At 36.8% G+C, this 20,709-nt stretch overlaps 2 protein-coding genes across 2 annotated transcripts in view; one reads left to right on the top strand and one right to left on the bottom strand.

Moving 5' to 3' along the window:
• Nucleotides 1-5,787, bottom strand: part of LOC145297478 (putative elongator complex protein 1) — a 133,017-nt gene extending 127,230 nt beyond the window's left edge. The window contains exon 1 of the mRNA XM_080143347.1: nucleotides 5,702-5,787. The gene's annotated coding sequence lies outside the window, so the exon portion shown is untranslated. The remainder of the gene's footprint in view (nucleotides 1-5,701) is intronic.
• A 179-nt stretch (nucleotides 5,788-5,966) lies between these two features.
• Nucleotides 5,967-20,709, top strand: part of LOC145297477 (33 kDa inner dynein arm light chain, axonemal-like) — a 67,925-nt gene continuing 53,182 nt past the window's right edge. The window contains exon 1 of the mRNA XM_080143346.1: nucleotides 5,967-6,115. Coding sequence (XP_079999472.1) covers nucleotides 6,035-6,115 — 81 coding nt within the window. The 5' untranslated portion in view covers nucleotides 5,967-6,034. The remainder of the gene's footprint in view (nucleotides 6,116-20,709) is intronic.

The following is a 20,709-nucleotide window of genomic DNA, read 5'->3' as shown; positions in this document are numbered from 1 at the left end:
AAGATCTAAGGCAGTTGATGGAAAACAAGGAAATCTGGAGGGAGAGAGTCACATTGGTCGGGGCAAGGAGTCCAACCAGAGAGAACATCTGGCCTTCTTATTGAACTCACAAATCAAGGATTTGTCGCATAACAGATAAAGTACTAGATAAAATAGTTTTAAGTGAAACTCTTCTGCAGGTTAAAGGTTCAATCCTCAGCGCAAGTGATAGTCGAAATACAACTGTGAATTACTTAAAATTTCTACCGAGTCATGGTTGACAGAATGAGTGTATTCTACTCCTATCAATTAAATAAAATGTTCTATTTGAAATTCTGTGCAGATTCCAGAGTTTGATAAGATTCACCTGAAGAAGGTTGGAGGTTACACTGTTAGAAGCATTGTGAAAATAACACTCAAGATGAGAATAGTAATTGGAATAATTCAAATAATACAAATTATCACTCCTCATCTCAAAAATTTGGAATCATCACTATTATTTAAATTATTCCAACTACTATTCTCATTTTGGACATTATTTTCAAAATGTTTTGGCTGATGTAACCTAAAACCTTCTTCAGCTTCATATTATCAAACATGAGAATCTGTCTCCTAAACCCAGGGAAACTACACAGAATTTTGAACTGGATCCTTTATTTAATTAAATCCACAGCATGACTGAGTTCTCTCTTAGAATTCAACAAAAAGATTTCCAAGTTTGAAAAGATAAACCTGAAAACTTTTGGTGGTTACATCAGCTTAAACATGAAAAATTAACCAAAATGAGAATAGTACAAATTTACCAATCCTCATCTCCAAAGTTTTGAAACAAGAAAAATACAGTTTAAGTGCAGACAAGGGAGATATTTTCTGTAAGTTGCCATCTATTTTATTTATTTCTTTCTTGCATGCAAGAAACAGAGTAAAAGTAACACAAAGATCAAATAGTAAACATATGAATTACATCAATATTTATTTATCAGTAAAAACTCAATAATAATAATAAACTACGAGAGGTGGGGCGCATGGAAATAATTTTTTTTAACAAATAAAGTGAGCTTATTAATTTATGAAATGATAAATGCATGCCTTGTTCAACTCTAACTTATTTTATCAAACATGAATTTAAAACAAAACATTAACACAGTTGTGCTAACAATAATTATTTCAATTTTGGATGGTTCTACAGAATCAGAACCAAAGCAAACCGACTTTTATCAAACTAAAAATAAAACTTGGGTTAGGTTTAGTTGAGTTAAAAAAATAATTTAAATTCTGTAAAAGTATCCAATTTTAAATGAAAATAATTTTTTTATGTTTTTAATGTAAGATTTTTGTACAGGGATTTTACAGGTAGTTTTTTTTTTATTCACTTTATAAAAGGTGAAAACATGATATTAATAAAATAACCCTAATTTTAAGTCTGGTATAGTATGGGGGGGGGGGGGTGGCACTCGTGCAATTTAACACCTCAAGCAAATTTAGAAAGCTATTCATAACATAGGGAGGAGGATTTTATTAACTCTCCTAAAATGAAAACAATTTTCTTTGGAATGCTATACTACACTAGTGTCTTTTTTGAGAATGCAAGTATTGAATTGGAAAAGCTATATTCAGTTGCACTGCAACTATAGATCGTATGGCAGTCAAAATGCGCACCTTATGAACTCATTTCCGAAAATAAAAACAATACCCTTCATTTTCTGTCAGTCTTTACGTGTGATTCTCATGACGATAAAGCAATTTTGTCTACAAGAACATATAAATGATGAAGATTGAAAAACTAAGAGTGCACACAACTATTCTAATTTTTTAAAATTTTTTTGCTAACCTGAATTTACGGTTAGTGTTTGAGTTAATAAAGGGCATTGGTTATCCTCAAATTCCACATGTCTTTGTATACTTCCGTTTTCTGATGACCGTTCACCTTTGCGATGAATGCTTTGGAAATATCCCTTCTGATTAATGTTTACCAGTTTAAAAATATTTGGTTACTCTGAAAAACAAGCAAGTTCATTTGCTTATTTTAAAACTGGTAAACATTAATCAAAAGGGATTTTTTTCCAGGGCATTCATCCTGAAGCAGAACAGTCAGCTGAAAATGAAAGTAAAAAAGACAGTGGAACTTGAGGATTACCAGAGCATTTTTAACTGACTTTTTACCAAAGTAAACCTAAAATTTATATTAGGCTTAAACAGTAATAATAATAAGGAATTTTCATTTGTGATAGTCTGAACATTGTAAATAATTTAAAATTATATGTTTTGAAATGATATTTTTCGATTTTAGCAGTTTAAAGTCATACATATAACTTTTTTTTTTAAATAAATTAGCGTTTAAATTCTCATAGGCATAATTAGTCAATCAATTTGAGATACCTTATTTAGCTGGAATTATATTATTTGAAACATAGCTAAGACAGAATTTACTGAAACAACCAAAAAACGCATCGAAGCACAAAAATTAGGATCCCATGATTTCTGGAAAATCTACAACAGTGTAGTAAATAATGGGCAATCACTAAACAACAATCATGAGGTTGTTTGCTCAGCAACCGAGAAGGCTAACATGCCCGGCAGTCGGTTTGCCTCAAACTCCACACTGACACCTGCTAACCACCCCCTCCCTGGCTTTCCTTTTGCGGACAGACGACCTGAAAATCACCTCTTCTCAGGTGCATGCTATCATAAAACACCTTGACACTTCAAAAGCATATGGACCTGATTTCATCCTGGCTTTGCTATTAAAAAAATGCTCCGCTGAAGTAGTTCCAGTTCTCTCCAAACTTTACAGCAAATTCCTTAATGAATCTTGCTTTCTGGACTGCTGAAAAACTGCTTCTGTAGTACCAGTCTTCAAGAATTTTGGCGAAAGTAAATTATCGCCCCATTAGCCTCCTCCCACTTTTCGCAAAAATATTTGAGTCCATAATTAATCAAGCTCTAGTCCATCACCTTACAGATGCAAAACTTCTGACCGACCAACAATATGGATTTAGGCAAGCCCGTTCCACAGTAGATATCCTAACATCTCTGAACATATATACCATTCACTAGACAAAGCAGGGGAGGATAGAGTGGTAGCTCTGGATATATCTAAGGCTTTTGACAGGGTATAGATTCAAGGTCTTCTCAGGAAAATTAGATCATACGATATCACTGGTAGAATACTTAACATAGTTAAATCCTTCTTAGATAAGAGAAAAATTCAGGTTGTCCCTGACGGTTGTACATCTAAATAATATGATATAAATGTGGGAGTGCCTCAGGGGTCTATTCTTGGACCATTATTATTCCTAATATTCATAAATGACCTCCCCGACAAAATTGTCTCCGAGATGGGTATATATGCTGATGACACCACACTCTATAACAGGCATGACAAGAAAACAAATGAATACATATCTAAGGCAATGGCAGAAACACTAGAGGATGACCTCCGATCTGTAGTGGAATGGGGACAAAAATGGATGGTCACATTCAATGCTGCCAACATAAACTTGTTTCCTTCAATAATGACAAGAAACCTTCTCTACCACCAATAGCAATGGTTAAAGATCTATTAACTGAAAGTACTCCTTTTAAACTCCTCGGCCTAACGTTCACAGGAAATACGAGTTGGAACAATTACATTGAGAATATTGCCAGGACCGCTGCGAGGAAGGTAGGCTCTCTCTACCATGCTAGAAAGCTACTAACGCCCAAAAGTATCCTGTATTTCTATAAGGCCACCATTCGCCCATGTATAGAGTACTGTTTCCATATTTGGGCTGGTGCATCTGCTACTAGTCTCTCGCTCCTAGACAAGGTCCAAAAGAGAGTCTCCAACTTGATAGATCCTGAACTGTCATCTAAGCTTCAGCCTCTGTCCCACCGACGAAATGTTGCATCCCTCTGGTTGTTCTACAAGTATTTTAATGGTGAATGCTCTGACGAACTGCAAGCACTTGTGCCCCCACGACGTAAATACCCTCGACAAACCTGACAAGCAGCTAAATCCCACACCCTACACAGTAGAGATCACTAGATGTAAGAGAGCTTTCTACTCTAGTTTCTTCCCCAGACCCGCTAGACTTTGGAATTCCATTCCGGGTCCCTGCTTCCCCAACTGTACTGACATGCAAAAGTCCAAGTGTAACGTGAACCGACATCTTGCTTCTCCTACATAGTATCCCAGTAGCTTATGTCCCTTATAGTAGCCCCTTACACCAAAGTGGCAATGTGCATTGTTTGGGGTGAAAATGTAATAAAATTTTTTTTTTTTTTAAATGGGAAGTCATTTCAGGTTTCTATGATTGAATTTAATTAAGAACTAATAAGCCAATTTTGGGCGCTTCTATATTATAAGAACGAAAAAAATATTGAATTTCAAGTAAAACAAATTGTACCTACATAATTGTCATATCGCAAATAGTAATATATCTAAAAATTACGGAAAACGATGAGGTAGAAAAATAATTATTAACGAAAAATTAAATTTGTAAAATCACTGTGAAATCGCTTACTAAAAAAAAAAAAGAAAAAAGTTGACAGGGGAGATAATTAAATTCTGTTGCTTACATCACGTAATTGGCATACTTCAAAATGTCGGACAAATTTTATTCCACATGTAAACTTTATCGAAAACTGTTTTTTTCATTAATTTTTCTACCTTATCGTTTTTTGTAATTTTTAAATATGTTACTATTTTCGACATAAAAATCAAGTAGGTACTACTTGTTTTACTTGAAATTCATTTTTTCTTTTCGTTATTATATTGTAGAAGCAGGCATTTTCTTGTATTACCACTCTAACTGAGGGTTAATGATAGGGCATCTGCTTTTTAGTTTGATCAAGAATATTAGATTGTTCGCAACCGTTAAAATCCAATTTTATCCAAGTATTTTTAAAAGTGCTTTGCTTCTATTCTACAAAAGAGTTCAAATTCGTGTATGTTTTATTGGTGCTTCTTAAAATAGAGTCGACAGAGCGATTTTTTAAATGCCGTTTTAAGCAAAAACAATGTTATCTACTTAATTGTCATGTCGAAAATAATATATTTTTTAAAAAATACGAAAGTTTATCGCTATTTTTTTTAAATCGTATTTCCACGTTTAATTAAAGTTTTATGTTTTTTTTATTCAATTGTAAGGTTAAAGTACAAAATAGGTACAAAGCACCCTCCCCTCCCCATGTTAAGAATGGCTTTTTAAATAATAACATGATTATTTCAGCACGGATCACTCTCTGCATGAGTACCCAAATATCAAAAGCCATTACGTTGTAATCTAAATTTGGAGTTCCGAGTTATGTCCTTTGTGTATAAAATCTTCATCGTCTGCTTTATAACATCTAAAAAGATGCAATTTTACCCAATTTTCCGTAAAAAATATTTTTTTAACTATAATTACTCAATGAATTTTCGTAATTTTTTTATATAGGCCTATATATTACTATTTTCGAGATGACAATTAAGTGCGTAATATTGTTTTTGCTTAAAACATATTTTTTTAATCGATCTATCTTAACAAGCAACATTTTATTTTTAAGTTAAGTAACGAATATGAAATAATATTGATTGCCGAAGAAAACCCCAACTGGAATAAAATAAATTGGAACGCAACAATTATTATAAAAGAAAATCAATTCCAGAAGTAAAACTCAAGTCTACTGAATTTATCAGACCTATATCATAAAATGTGGAGAAAATAAAAATTACTGAAAAGCAAACGACTCGACTTACTTTTAAAATCTTGACAAGTTTCATCAAAATACGAAACATGTGGTCAAAATAGACGCCATCTTGTTTACTCCGCACTAAATATAATTGATATAAAAATACTTTTTAATAAATATATTTTTAGACATAGTTTTTATTCGCATAATAACTACATAATGATCTTTTAATTTTTAATACGTATAAAAGTCATTATTTTTCTATTTTACTTGAATAAATAGATTTTTTGTTTAGTCGGAAGTATATTTTTGATGCTGAAAAGTTAGTGCGTTGTTATGGTTACGCCGTAACTCTATAATCGGTGTTCATGCTATCTTAAAAAACTTATTTCTCTGGACAATGATTCCTCCAAATTCTTCTCTGGTTAAATATGACTGCGCTGTTTTGGTCAGTCGCAATACAGAGAAAAAAACTCCACGTGTGAGTTTGAAACTTTTAAAATTTTCTATTTTTATTTAAATTTCTCCCACCCCCCCCTTTTTTTTAGAGAGTGTACTAAACTTCCTTGAATTTGTACATTTACTTTTGACTAGTTAAAGTTTGGTGCTTCTACAGCATTTGAACCTAACTGTTTTCTCTCTCTCTCTCTCTCTATCTCTCTCTCTCTCTCTCTCTCTTCCCCTAAATTAACCCTAATCCAAGTTCTAGGTTTTAATTGGGCAAATTTATGTTTAGTTCGATTCAAATTCCGTAAATGCACCTTGCACCTAAGTTCGAAATAAGTTCTTTTCAGTTTTACTTTTTGTTTCTAATTTTTTTAATTACTAGATAATAGCAATAGCAAAGTTGTTTATGCTTTGAGGGACTCGAAAGAGCTCGTCCATGTATTCCCCAAGCACTCGTTTAGCTACAACCACTAAAAACAATTTGCATTTTTTTTTTTTTTTTTAGTGAAGAGAGATGTGACTCGAATGAACGCTAAAAAGTGATTGGCTTGTATAGCCACCTCTTAGGGGGGGGGGGATAGCCAGCATTAAATAAATAATCATATTTTTCAAGAGACAGTTTTAAACATTAAAATAATTAATCGACCAATGAAACCGTTGTTTCTCTTCACAAGTGCTGGATGAAGGTAGTCCTAGAAATTTCCGAAGCAGTACATAATCAATTCTACCATCCCCGAATGAAGTTACTCCCAGAAATTGCCAAAACAGTTTACAGAAAAACGAAACAATTTAATTAACAAACTAAAACCAAAATGACTCACAGAAATTGCTGAAGCATTTTACGAAAAAATACACTAAAGAATAAAATGAAAAATTAATTAGCGATCACAATTATTGCTACTAACAGAGTTGCTCTGATGATAATGATGATGGCGGTCATGATTAGAGAGAGCTGAAGAAGGAAGGGTTGGAGCTGCCACTGCTGTTGATGACTATTGTAGTCATGGTGAAATTGTTGTTTTTACCAGCAGGTATTGAAATACAAACATGGTTGATAGCAATAAGTACCATTCTGATTTTTTTTTAATTCAGCCTTTATATACTGCTGGATCAGCTGCTGCTGATGTTCTTTGATGATCTCTGATTTGCATAGATACTTCTGCATGGGCATAAAGTATGAACAAAATTATGTAGTGCAGAGAAAGTATACAACTGTTTTCTGCCACCTCGGATGCTGCAATCGGTATCAAATTTAGTTCTGTTCATGTATTGAGATAAGCAAAACTATATCTTTACATCAATGCCCTCAATTTCCATGCTTAGTACCACATTTCAAAACTGAAAAGTAAATAAACTTATAATGCAGTTCATATAGGACTATCAAATCAGTTTAACAGTTTTGAAGTATACTAATCTGAAGATTCTACCTCAGACGAGCTTTGACAAACTGTCAAGCGAAACCTCTAATCTGAACTTACTTGTACTTGTAGTGGCTATCCCTGGTTAGATTGAGCCAGCTTCTTCCTGAGCACGACCTTTGTCTTGAACTATGGCAGTCCAATTTCATCAATCTTTGGCCAGGTCATAGGATATGGTTAACCACTCCCAATTCCTTTGCCTGGGACCAACTACTTGTGGGCCTGATAGTCCAGCCAGATCTCCCTTAATTGTTGTCACCCACATCTTCAACTGCTCACTGACATGTTTGTGCAAGCCAGACAAAGAGGAGAGAAAGAGGACCTCACAAATGAGCTCTCTGGTCGACGAGCTGTATATCCAAACCACCAGAGACGTCATTGAAGAAGGATGGATAGCAAGAGGGCATAGGTTTAGTCTTTGGCAAACAGTAGAAACCGGAAAACGATCTCTGTCAGGCCAACACAGAATGCTGCAAAGATGATCATTGTCGAAGATTTCCAGTTTCCACAAATCCACTGCTGTCATAGGCAGCATTTCACAGCCATAGAGAAGGATTGTCCTCACCATCGCCTGATAGATGCATCTCTTAATGTCTACATTTATTTCCCATTGGAACTACAGAGATTAGTTCAGATGGAAGAAGGCGTATCGTGCTGCTCCTATTTGCCATATAATCTCAGATACTGCTTACCCAGTCAGCGTGAGTCAAGAGAGACTCATCCATATTATCTATCTAGCATGAGCAGCTGCCAGGTAGCCTGCTCAATCAGTGAGGACATGACCTTTGTTTTGGAAGCATCAATGCACATCCTTAACCTGCAGTCGTGAGAGCAGAGCTTGCATCTCCTTGCCAGTCGATCTAAGCAGAATGATATAATTTTTGTAAGCAAGGTCAGACATGCTCACATTTCACAGAACCGCAACCCCTTCATGACCTTGAAGGGTTTCATTTTATACAACAGCCATTCTAAATGCTACCAAAGAGTTAGGGCTCCTGTACTGTCAGTCAGAATACAGCAGCCAGACAAACTGTCAAACCAATACCCTCAACCTGTCAGACAAAAATCAACCCATTGCATGGACATATGGCACTCAAGAACCTCGAAGATGCCCAGTTTTAGGGGATGGGAATGTGGTGGGAGTGGAGAATAGCATTTATTGCCCTAGTCAGGAAACAAGGTCAAATATTGGGAGTTTCTCTCAAGTCCCTGTGATCACAACTCTGCACCTGGCTAATAGGCAAAGAAGGAGTATGAAAGCCGGGTGATAGGCAGAGACTATCGACTCCTTAAGCAGTTTAGGTTTGCCAACCAGTAATTTGTTTAAGTTACCAGCTCTAGGAAGCTCGTCGACCAGGACTGGAGAGTCCTCCCTCCCCTTTATTTAGTGCCAAGACGTATGAGGCCAGTAGCACAGGTTTAGCTTCAGAGTTTTCCGTCTCCTAGACAGATGAACTGAGAAGATCTACATGTCCATCAGCACCAAGAGAGTTATCCCCATGCCTGAGTTCTAAACACCATGTATTTCTGTGACCCTGCTTGGGTACTTATGATTAGTTGAGTTAATACTATAGGTTATGTATCTACTGAAATGCTACATTCCTTAAAATGATTGAAAAGGATTTTACTATGCTTTCCCTTTCATTGTTAATGGAAAGGAGGGGGTAAATAAAAAAGCATGCGGTGGAAGCATCTAGATTTGCAACTAGTTGATTTAATACATGGTTAAAGTATTGTTCATATATTCTTTTAAGAATAGGATAAAATGTTAAAGTATAATTCAAAGTGATATTAGGAATTAAGGATAAATATCCATAAAAGTAAGAGTTATCGCTCTTTATAGATCTTAGGAAAAGACTGGAGAGTTCTGGAGCAGGAGAAAAAGCAGCATGGCGGACATCGCTTGAACATTCAATATCTGCCACAAATAAAGTGTATTTAACTTAAAATGAGCTTATCTATTTATTATTTGTAATTCCATAATTCTGACATCACAAATTCTCCAGACACAACAAAAATTGGTGAGATGGATGAGATTGGATTAAATACTAAACCTCAAAAACTCACATGGTGATAATTTAAGAAAAAAAACTGCATCAGAGAATTTTTTTTCTGCACAAATGGGAAAAAAAAATCTTTTGCTCAATAATTATTTTTTGTGAACATTAATTTTTTTGTGAACACAAAAAACATATTTTTTGCAAATAAACGAAAAAAAAAAATTGTGCAGAAACAAAAAGAAAAAAATCTGAATTATTTGCATCATGGATCCAAAATTATTGGAAAAAATATTGCGAAACCAGCAAGAAGAATTTTTAAAAGCTCAAAATAATTTAATTGAATATTTGATGGCTCAGTTTAACAAATAATTGATGAACCGAAATCAATTTCTCTGGACACCCTAGCAAGCACAATAATGGATTTTTCATTCAATCCAAATTTAAAGCAGATCTTTACTGCTTGGTATGAGCAATGGAAGGATACATTTCAACATGAGTTTGTATTCATGAACTAAGCATGGAAAATACATTTACTACTTTGTAAGTTGGGCATAGCAAAATATGAAAGATAATCAAATTTCATCCTTCTGAAAAAAAAAGAAAACAGATTTCACATTTGATGAAATGATAGCACAGTTATTGGACATTTTTGGTGAGTCAGCATCTTTATTAATTATCCGTTACAATTGTTTGAAATTAAAGAAAAAGGCTACAGACGATTTTGTCAAATATGCTGGAATTGTTAATCTAAAATGCAAAACTTTATGGCTGAAATTGTTAGCAGAGGATCAATTTAAATGCCTCATTTTCATTGCAGGGTTACAATCTCCAGAAGATGCAGACATTCACACACGTCTACTATGGCTGAAAAGACAAAGAAATAACAGTACAAATTCTGACCACAGAATAAATGTAGCACTCTCCCTTGACACTAGCACCCAAATACATGTATTTGGTGACTTTAATGCTCACCACAGAAATTGGCTTGGCTTCTCTAACTGCACTGACACAGCTGGTAGCATCATCCATAACTTTGCTATATCCCATTCCTTGGCACAGACTAAGATTCCCGACCCGTCTCCCAGATCGCCAGGACCAGCAAGCCTCACTCTGGGATCTATTTCTTACAACAGTTCCTGAGGATTGTGTAACAAATGTTCATTGCCCACTTGGGAATGCTGATCATGCTGTGATAATCATAGGCATTACTCTGAATTCTCGACCCCAAGTTGAAGAGCCATTGCTCAAAACGACAAGGTACTACAATAAGGCTGACTGGGATGCCATTAGAGATCACATCAGAGATGCCCCATGGGGAAATATCTTTTCTCTTCCAGTAGAATAGTGCACAAATGAAACTACTGAATGGTTCAAAGTAGCAATTGAAGCACATGTTTCTACATGGAAGTTCTGTAGCAAACGCCACTTTCCCCAATAGTTTACTTCTACATGCGCAGTTTCCATTGTTCGGAGGCAACATACATACTGTAGATTTATCCGGCATAAGTCCTGTACAAACAGACAAAAGTATATAGAAGCTAGAAGTAATGTTAAGAAAGAAATAGCAACAGCTAAACATGAATATACTGAAATCATCAGGAAATGCATGAAGCACAGAAATTAGGAATTCGTGATTTCTGGAAAATCTACAATAGTGTAGTAAATAATAAGCAATCAACAATACCCCCACTATCCAACAATCACGAGGTTGTTTGCACGGCAACTGAGAAAGCTAACATGCTTGCCTGTCAGTTTGCCTCAAACTCTATTTTGACCCAGCAAGTCATTCCCTCCCTGATTTTCCTTTGCAGACAGAAACCACACTAGATGATCTGAAAATCACCCGTTCTCAAGCACATGATTTTATAAAATGCCTAGACACTTCAAAAGCAAGTGGACCTGATCTTATCCCGGCTGGGCTATTAAAAAAATGCTCCGCTGAGGTTGCTCCAGTTTTCTCTAAACTCTTTAACAAATGCCTTAACGAATCTTGCTTTTCTGGCTGCGGGAAAACTGTTTCTGTGGTCCCAGTTTACAAAAACTCTGGCAAAAGAACTGACCCATTAAATTATCACTCAATTAGCCTCCTCCCTCTTTTCGTCAAAATATTTGAGTCCTTTATTAATCAAGTTCTAGTCCACCACCTTACAGCTGCTAAACTTCTGTCTGACCACCAATAGGGATTTAGGTAAGTCTGTATTACTGCAGATATTCTAACTGTAATCTCTGAATGTTTATACCAAGCACTGGATAAAGCAATGGAGGGGAGGACAGTAGCCCTAGATAGATCTAAGGCTTTTGACAGGATATGGCATGATGGTCTTCTCATGAAAATAAAATCCTATGGTATAACTGAACGAATGCTTAGCATAATTAGATCCTTCTTAAATGAGAGAATCCATGTTGTCCTCGATGGGCGTATGTTCAAAAAATTTGATATAAATGCGGGATCGATCCTTCAACCTTTATTATTTTTGATATTCATAAATGACTTACCTGATAAAATTGTCTCTGAGATGGGTATATTTTCCAATGACACCATGCTGTATAGCAGGCATGTGGGAAAAGCTAATGAGCACATATCTAAGATAATGGCAGAAACCCTAGAGGAAGACCTTTAGTCTGTAGTGGAATGGGATAAAAAATGGATGGTAATGTTCAATGCTGCCAAGACAAAGCTCGTTTCCTTTAATGATTACATAAAACCTTACCAACCACCGATTGCCATGGCTAAAGATACTTTACCTGAAAGTACTTTGTTCAAACTCCTTGGCTTAATGTTCACAGGAAACATGAGTTGGAATAGATACATCAAGATCATTGCCAAGGCTGCTGCAAAGAAGGTGGGCTCTCTCTACCATGCTAGAAAGTTACTTATGCCTGAAAGTATCCTGTACCATCATTCACCCATGTATGGAGTACTGCTGTCACATTTGGGCTAGTGCATCTACTACTAGTCTCTTGCTCTTAGACAGGATCCAAAAGAGAGTCACCAATCTAATAGATCCTGAACTGTCATCTAAGCTTCAGCCCCTGTCCCATCAACGAAATGTTGCATCTCTCTGCCTGTTTTACAGGTATTTTAATAGTGGATGTTCTGACAAACTACAAGCCCTTGTACCCCCTCGATGAAAATACCTCTGACAAAAACCCGACAAGCAGCAAAGTTCCACCTCTACACAGTCGAGATCCCTAGATGTAAGAAAACCTTCTACTCCAATAACTTCTTCCCCAGAACTGTTGGATTTTGGAATTCTCTCCCGGTTTCCTGCTTCCCCAACTGTACTGACATGCAGAAGTTCAAGTGTAATGTAAACAGGCATCTTACTGCTAAACTTCCTACATAGTACCCCTGCAACTTAGATCCCTGATACTAGCCTCCTACATCAAAGTGGCAATGTGCCTTATTTGGAGTGAAAATGCAATAAAAAAAATATATAAGTAAATACGTGTTTACGTTTGCTTTGTTCTAATTGTAAACAAAGGAGCGGTAACATGAGAAAGAGGGACAAATAAACACCTGTAAAGCGATAGATTAGTTTGCAAATAAATTTTGTAAAGCAGTCCAACATATGCCAGCATGCAAAACAACTGTTAAACATTTTTTTATAAGAGGTGAAAAAATAACCATTTTTTTTTATAAGGGGGGAAAAAAATAAACATTTTCCTTATAAGGGGGGGGGGGGAATAAACATAAAATATATTTGAAAATTGTACCAATTTTGTGCTTCCATACCTTAGTTGACAGATGCAAGCGCCACCTGCTAGCGTGTTTGAAATTTGGGGTCTCCCTTTATGCACAATTACCAATACAAAATTCAATTTTGTGCAACAAAATAAAATAATAGACTTTTTCCTTTTAAATGGAGGTTTAAATAAATACTGGCAATAAATGCCACGTACATTTGATAATGGCAGTATTGGAGAGGACACCAGCCATCTTGTATTGGATAAAGAGACAGTTCTTCACATTGCATGTTGATGATGATTTGTGCAGCATTGTTTTATATTTAGCAAAGGTTATTCACTGCTGTAGATGATGATGAGGATGATGATTGTGAGCAAATTGTAGTCGTATGCCTCATCAGAGGATCATTGTTTGTTTGTTTTAAGCAAGTTATACTTCTGCTCATGAAGATCTTTCCTCTGATCTGCATGATGTAATGTTCATTAGACACAGCTATTCGTTTATAGAAAAATAAGACAAACCTTCATCTCTTATATTAAAACAACTGCATTGTGTCTTCGTTGTTGACATATAAATAAAGGGTAAATAAACAAAAAAGCATGTTAGTGAAGGAATATGCTCATGAGTAATAGACGAAAACAAAACATTAGAGAGTCTATGCATTGTTAAATAAATATCCTGTTTACAAAGAAGAGAGAAAACTTCATATATGAAGAGTAGGGTGAATGTCCAGTTTGTAAGGAAAGGAATGAAGTTCATATATGAGAATGTTTATAACATACAAGTAAGACCGTGTATAAGTAATTATCTAGGTAGGTGTATGTGTATATTTCTCATATTTTTTCAATTTTATCATTTTTTTTCTATCTAGGAATGGGGCATTCTCCCAGATGACAGACATTCATCTGCTATTTCATACATTTCGACCAAAAGATCTTTTTAAGAATCTAACCGCCTCTTTAAGTGCAATTATTTGAATCTCTCTTGCACTTGGTTCACCGGGTATATTTGCCAGGTAATCCTCCCACATACAGCACTTGGTATTCCTAAATGATAACCCAGTTGCCCCATTACTTTAATGTTGCATTCCTGTGTTTGTTTTACAAGTACTTTAATGGAGAGTGCTCTGATGATCTCATACCACTTGTGCCCACTCAACATATATACCCCGATTAAGCCATCAAGCAAAATAAATCCCACCTTTGTACTGTTGAGGTTCCTAGATGCTGAAAAACCTTCTACTTTATTAGTTCCCCCCCCCTCAAACTGCTAGACTTTGGAATTCCCTCCCTGCTTCCCTGGCTGTACTAACCTGCAGAAGTCTAAATGTAATGTGAGCACCTCGCAGCTCTACACCACACAGTCGCCTGTTAGACACAATCTCAAATAGTAGCTCCTTACGTTCCAAGTGGCAATAAGTCTTGTTTGGGTTGAAAAAGAGCAAAAAAACAATGTGTTTCAATATTACATAATTATGCCAAGAAGCACAATATACTTGTTGCAAATGATTTAAATGATTTTATGGTGAAATGATAAAAACGATTTATCAAATATAAAGTGTTATTCAACATGTAATTGGGTGGCAGGAAATTGTGGGTTCATACCTTTCCTACCAGTAATCTATTCAGATCAGAATGTAGTATCTGTGTTCAGATTGTTTTTTAAACTCTCCCAGAGCAGAAAGAAAACTTGAATAATGATGATTATGTACAGAATAAAATCTCTTGTTTGATCCTGATATAGGTTTTCATCCTGATATAGGTTTTCATCCTGATATAGGTTTTCATCCTGTAAAAAACAGAAAATAGATAACCGAAAGTAGATAATACAGTATGACAATGTCAGTTATCATAATTTATCTAATAGTATTTGAACTCAATATAGCCAATTCCATGGTATATCCTTTTTTTTTTTACATGGTAGTCACCACTTATCAAGGCCCGGAAGCCATTCGGGGATAAGGGTTATTCCGTGTACAGTAATCAATGGGATAATATCGTCGTAATCATTAGTAATGGAGATTTGATAAAGAGTCTTACATAAGGGGGTGGTTTATCAGGAATTTATTTATGTTGGACTTGAACACATCCAAGTTGTAGTCAGGTGGGAAACAGGTAAACGAAAGAGAGTTCCATAGGCATGCACTTCTCAGAAAGAAGCTTTGTTCATGGAATCTACTTTTTGATTTAGGCACAGATAAAGAATGGGGAAAATTATTGACAGTGGTTTCAGCTAGACGGTTGTTTACGTGGAAGATTGGCGAGGGGGGACCAGAGGTTGGAGCTCAGACGAGTACTTGCCATAGAAATAACGATAAAACAAAGACAGGCTCACAACGTCTCTTCTGTGGAAGAGAGGTTGCAGGGAAGAGAAAAAAGTATCCCCTGTTACGTCGTTGCTCTATAATAAAGGGTTGAGTGTTTGATTATCTTATATATTTATGTTGTATCATAAAGGGAATCGTGTGTGAGTGACATGTATTTTCAGAACCTACCTCTGCTTCTTCGATGTTGGACCATCTGGAAATTTCTCGTCCTGGAGGAAGACTTGATACCTGTTTTTGGATGAGGATTCAATCACTCCAAGACAAGGAATTGGTTCTATCATTTATTTCACTTTTCCCAGATGTCCTGCAGAAGGTGGAAGTGAAATCGGCCTGTGTGGGTTCTTCTTCTACACACGTCAGCGTTCGCCCCCCCCCCCCCCCGTGAAGAGGAGGAGACAACGGGAAGCCGTCCATTGTCTTCTGTGTCCAAATCAAATCTCCACGATTCAGCTAACCTGATCACATGACTCACACGCAATCAAATCAGCTGATCTTTTACTTCTGGCCAACGTGTCTACACTATAACTCACCTCTTCCCCTCTCTCTCTCTCTCTCTCTCCCTCTCTCTATTCCTTAACATTCCTTTCCCCCTTATTTATAAAAATGTATGACGAAGACATACATTTTTTTACTACCCACTTTTACTAAGGGCATCCTAAGCTCACCCCACTGGCAAAGGAACTGTCATACCATTATTCAATAAATCATAAATAAAATTACATCTACAATTAATACAATGTGGCGCGAATCCTTGCGCCCTAGAAGGTCAACAACTCTCTGTGACCCCATGGCCTCCATCTCGCATCTTTGGATCATGCAGAGATCACGATATCTCTCATCACACTATAACGCGTTTCCATAAGCACATGACTCATACGAGATAAAAGATTTTTCTTATAAGATTATGAGAGAATTTTCCTATGTCTCCCGCCGAATTACGCATCCGGAGAAAAATCCCACGAAAAAACGACAAAAAAAAATAATTCCACAACCATTTCGAAAATTAGAATAAATATCGACTGAACCTTTGACTCTTCCAAACTTAAGAACTAGTTGACCCCTTATTCAACCCAGTAGTGTGTCTTTTTTTTCGTACACTGCTTAATCTTATTTCTTTCTCTTTTTTAACATTTTATCATTATTATTACTATCATTATTAATTAATTAACATGTTCTTACTTATAAATTAATTATTATCTCAATAAATCCCACAAGGCAAAATTCACTCCTCCTCCTTCTGCGAAAAAAAAAATACATGTCCAAGAACAAGAAAAAACCTGCACAATTATGCTGTGAGAAAACATCAATCGCATGAAAATATAAATTACACTATAACTCACCTCTTGCCTCTCTCTCTCTCTCTCTCTCTCTCCCTCTCTCTATTCCTTAACATCCCCTACTAAACCACGAAGTCTATTTTGTACTCTGTCAAAGCAGAATAGGCTGTTTTAAGCAGCTCCTGCCTAGATGTGGCAGCAGTACTCCATCCTTGGATGTACTTGGCTTTTATATAGATAGAGAAATGCATCAACAGTGAGATATCTTCTGGAGCGGTAGAAGGATCCTAACATTTTTCCAGCGACTTTGGCAACAGACTTGATGTATGTGTTTTATTTCAGGTCAGGAGTAAAGTTCAAGCCCAGAAGCTTATCAAAACATAGAGCCTCCCCTAGATGAGAGCCATCCATTTCAATTGATGCCAGATGGGGATCAGAGCGTTGATGATGTAAAGATAGAAGTTTAGATGCATTAAAAGTAACCAGCCACCTCTTCCCCCACTGTATCACACACTCAAGATCAGAGGAGAGAGAATCAGAGAGAGCTTTGTCATTTACGTCCTTTGATGTGTTGCCATAGATGGTCGTGTCATCAGCATAGATGTCAAAAAATGATTTAAGTATGTGCTTTGGGAGATCATTGATGTAGATCAGGAAAAGAGTTGGGCCCAGGATGGACCCCTGAAGGAATCCAGCATTAATACTGTTGGCCTCTAATATTTGGCCATCAACCACTACTCTTATGAGCCTATCAGAGAGAAATGATTTAATAATTGAGAAAACATTTCCATTTATACCGTAGCTGGAAATCTTGTGAAGTAGGCCCTTATGCCATACCTTATCAAAGGCCTTTGATATGTCAAGAGCAATTGCCCTAGAAAGGAAGCCTTTGTCGAGAGATTCACTAATCCTATGAGATATAACCGTTAGAACATCTGCTATAGATCTAGCAGAACGGAAACCATATTGCATGTCACTAAGAACGTTATTTCTGCTGAGGTGGTTGACTACTTCTTTATTTAATATGGATTCCAGCAACTTACTCATGACACACAGGAGACTTATTGGTCTGTACTGAGAGGGAGATTCTTAAATACAGGTCATACTGATGTGGTTTTCCAGGGTGTTGGGGAGCACTTCTCCTTAAGGCAATGCTTAAACCGTTTTGTAAGTCTGGGGGCTAGTTCTGGGTTAAAGCTTTTTCAACAATATAATTGAAATGCTGTCAGGGCCAGTTGCTTTACTGGAATCAAGGTTCTTGATCAGCTTGGCAACCTCACGCACAGATATTTGTATGTTGCATAGCGTGTTGTCTATTATAGGAAGAAATTCGGGGAGTTGATGGCCTTCGTCGCATGGGTAGAATTAGCTACAAAGTTCTTTGCAAATAGTTTGGCCTTGTTTGATGCTGATGAGATGACCGCAGGTCCATTGATGATGGTTGGGATAGAATGCACGCTTCTGTTCAGGATCCTGTTTGCTATTTGCCAAAACTGGTGGGAACCAAGTCGCTGCTCAGCTACTTTGGATTTAACGAACTGAGCATATAGCTCTCTTGCATTTTTTATTACTCTTTTACAGTGGTTGCTGGCAGTCCTGAAAGCAGCTTTAGTCTCAGTACATCTATTACATTGGTAGCTATGGAAAAAGTGATTTCTGTGCGCCATGGCAGCAGCACATTCTGGAGAGAACCATGGCTGGCTGTTAGGTTTTTGTTGGAATTTTTTAGATGGTATGAATCGGTCTATGCCAACAATTAACCATTCGGTCAGGTCTGATACTATAGAGGACACATCCTTTTTAAACATGAAATGTAGATGTAGATCAGATATAAATGTGCAGAAGCTATCCCAGTCAGCCACAGAGTATCGATATACAGTACGGTGGAGATGTATGTCTGAGGACTTATTACATTTCATTTTTATCTTAACTGATACAACCGAATGGTTGAAAAGTCTCAAAGGAGATAGAACGGAACATGAACATAGCTCAGGGGAAGTTGTGAGAAAAAGGTCTAGAAGGCTTGCATAATGACCGGTAGTATCAGGCACATGGGTGGGTTTGTGAACAATCTTAGTGAGGTCATAGGCAATGGCGAAATTATGACAGAACCTTCCCTCATCATCTGTCTTGTTCGAGTGGGTCTCATTGTGGACATTGAAGTCACCACAAATGTGAATGTTAGCTGAGGGATGAGCAGACAGGATGTGGTCAATTTTCTTGGATATACTCTTAAAGATAGTAACTCCACTGTTGTGAGGGCGATAGAGGGCAAATATAAATGTGGTGGTGTAAGCAAGTGTAACCTGGAAGCACATGTAAGGTAAATTAGGGTCTTCACTGGAGATATCCCTACCACATGGAAAGCCATCTTTAATGTAGGTACATATTCCATGCCCATGGCGATCTTAGGGGTCAGATTTAGATGTTAAGTTAGAGTATCCTTTAATTATGAACTTATCTAGGGAAGTGGTCAGCCCTATGCCAGGTTCGCTTAGGAAGAATATGTCCGGTTTCATCTCCTGTAATTGGGTTCCAACCTTTGGAAGGTTGGAACGTAGTCCCCTGATATTGGAGAAGGGGACATGGTAGTAGGGGTCTACATTGGAGGATGGGGTTCTAGGTTTATTCGTGTTTTTTTTTTCTAGAGATATTTCATGTTGAGGTTTGGGAATTTGTGGAACAGGTCGACAGACTTGTTTAGATCAGGACAGAGAGAGAAAGTAGGAGAGAAAAAGCCAGGAAAATTTCTTCTTTTGTTTTAAATTTAAAAATTTTTTTTGTAGCACATGATAAGGTAAAGCTGTAATAATTACCCACTTGTATGACCTTGAGAGGCCCCACCATAAACTACTGCATGGTCCAGAATCCATTCACCAAATGGCAATACAGCAGCCCCAGTACTTTGCACCTGCTGATAGGACAGCCTCCTTAGTGGTTAATCCAAAGTTCCGGTCCTTGACTATCAGGCGGGTAAAATCAACCCAGATGAAATGTTTACCTCCAGCACCCTTACTTACATGGCCACAAGGATAGACATAGAAACAGAAAATGTCCGACATCTCAGACTACTGTTCACGAAGTACGGCCAAAACGTTGTGACTATAACAACCAAGATTAGGAAGTCAGTCCAACAATCTCAATCAATGAAAACACCTCATCTCAAAAATACAGACAATTACTATCAATACTAGTCTGCCTCAGAAATCCATCCTGGGTCCAACTCTCTTCCTTATTTTCATCAAATCACCCAAATCACATTCTAAGTTCATTCATTGACATGTATTTATTCATTGACAAATATACAGATAACACAACGATCTATGGTAAAACTTCAAAGGCCAACAATGACCAAGCTCTATCTGAGTATCTTTCATCAAGCTTTGAGGTGGAATGGGTAAAAAGTAGCTCGGTAATTTAACGCAGCCAAAACAAAGCTTTTATCTTTTCACCATAAACGCTCTGATCCCCACTTGGCCTCATCTTTACATAAAATCTGTTGTGAAGGTATGTCCTAAAATTGAGTACTGTTGCCATATCTGGATGGGAGCTTTGACAATGCCCTTTCTTGCCTGCAGCCTTTCCCAGAAGAGACGTTGTGAGTCTATCTCTGCTTTGGATGTTTCTGAATTTTTGAGATGAAGATTGATTATTCATATTATTTGTTCTCATCTTGAGTGTGAGTTTCACAACGTTTTGGTTGATGTAACGTCCGACCTTCTTCAGGTGTATCTTGTCGAACTTGGGAATTTGCATGGAATTTTGAATGGAACCCTTTATTTACTTCATGGCCATGACTGGATAGATGTCCTTAGTAATTCCCAATTGTATTTTCTGGTCGCCTACACTGAGGATTGAACCTTTAACCTTCAGGAAGAATATCATTTTTGCAATTGATTTTTCCAAGTACTCTAACCAC

Source organism: Euprymna scolopes, chromosome 18 (genome assembly GCF_053919585.1).
Source record: "Euprymna scolopes isolate OS-2025 chromosome 18, ASM5391958v1, whole genome shotgun sequence".
Taxonomy (NCBI): Eukaryota; Metazoa; Mollusca; class Cephalopoda; order Sepiida; family Sepiolidae; genus Euprymna; species Euprymna scolopes.
Note: the sequence above shows the minus strand (reverse complement) of the source record. Positions and strands in the feature narration are given on the sequence as shown.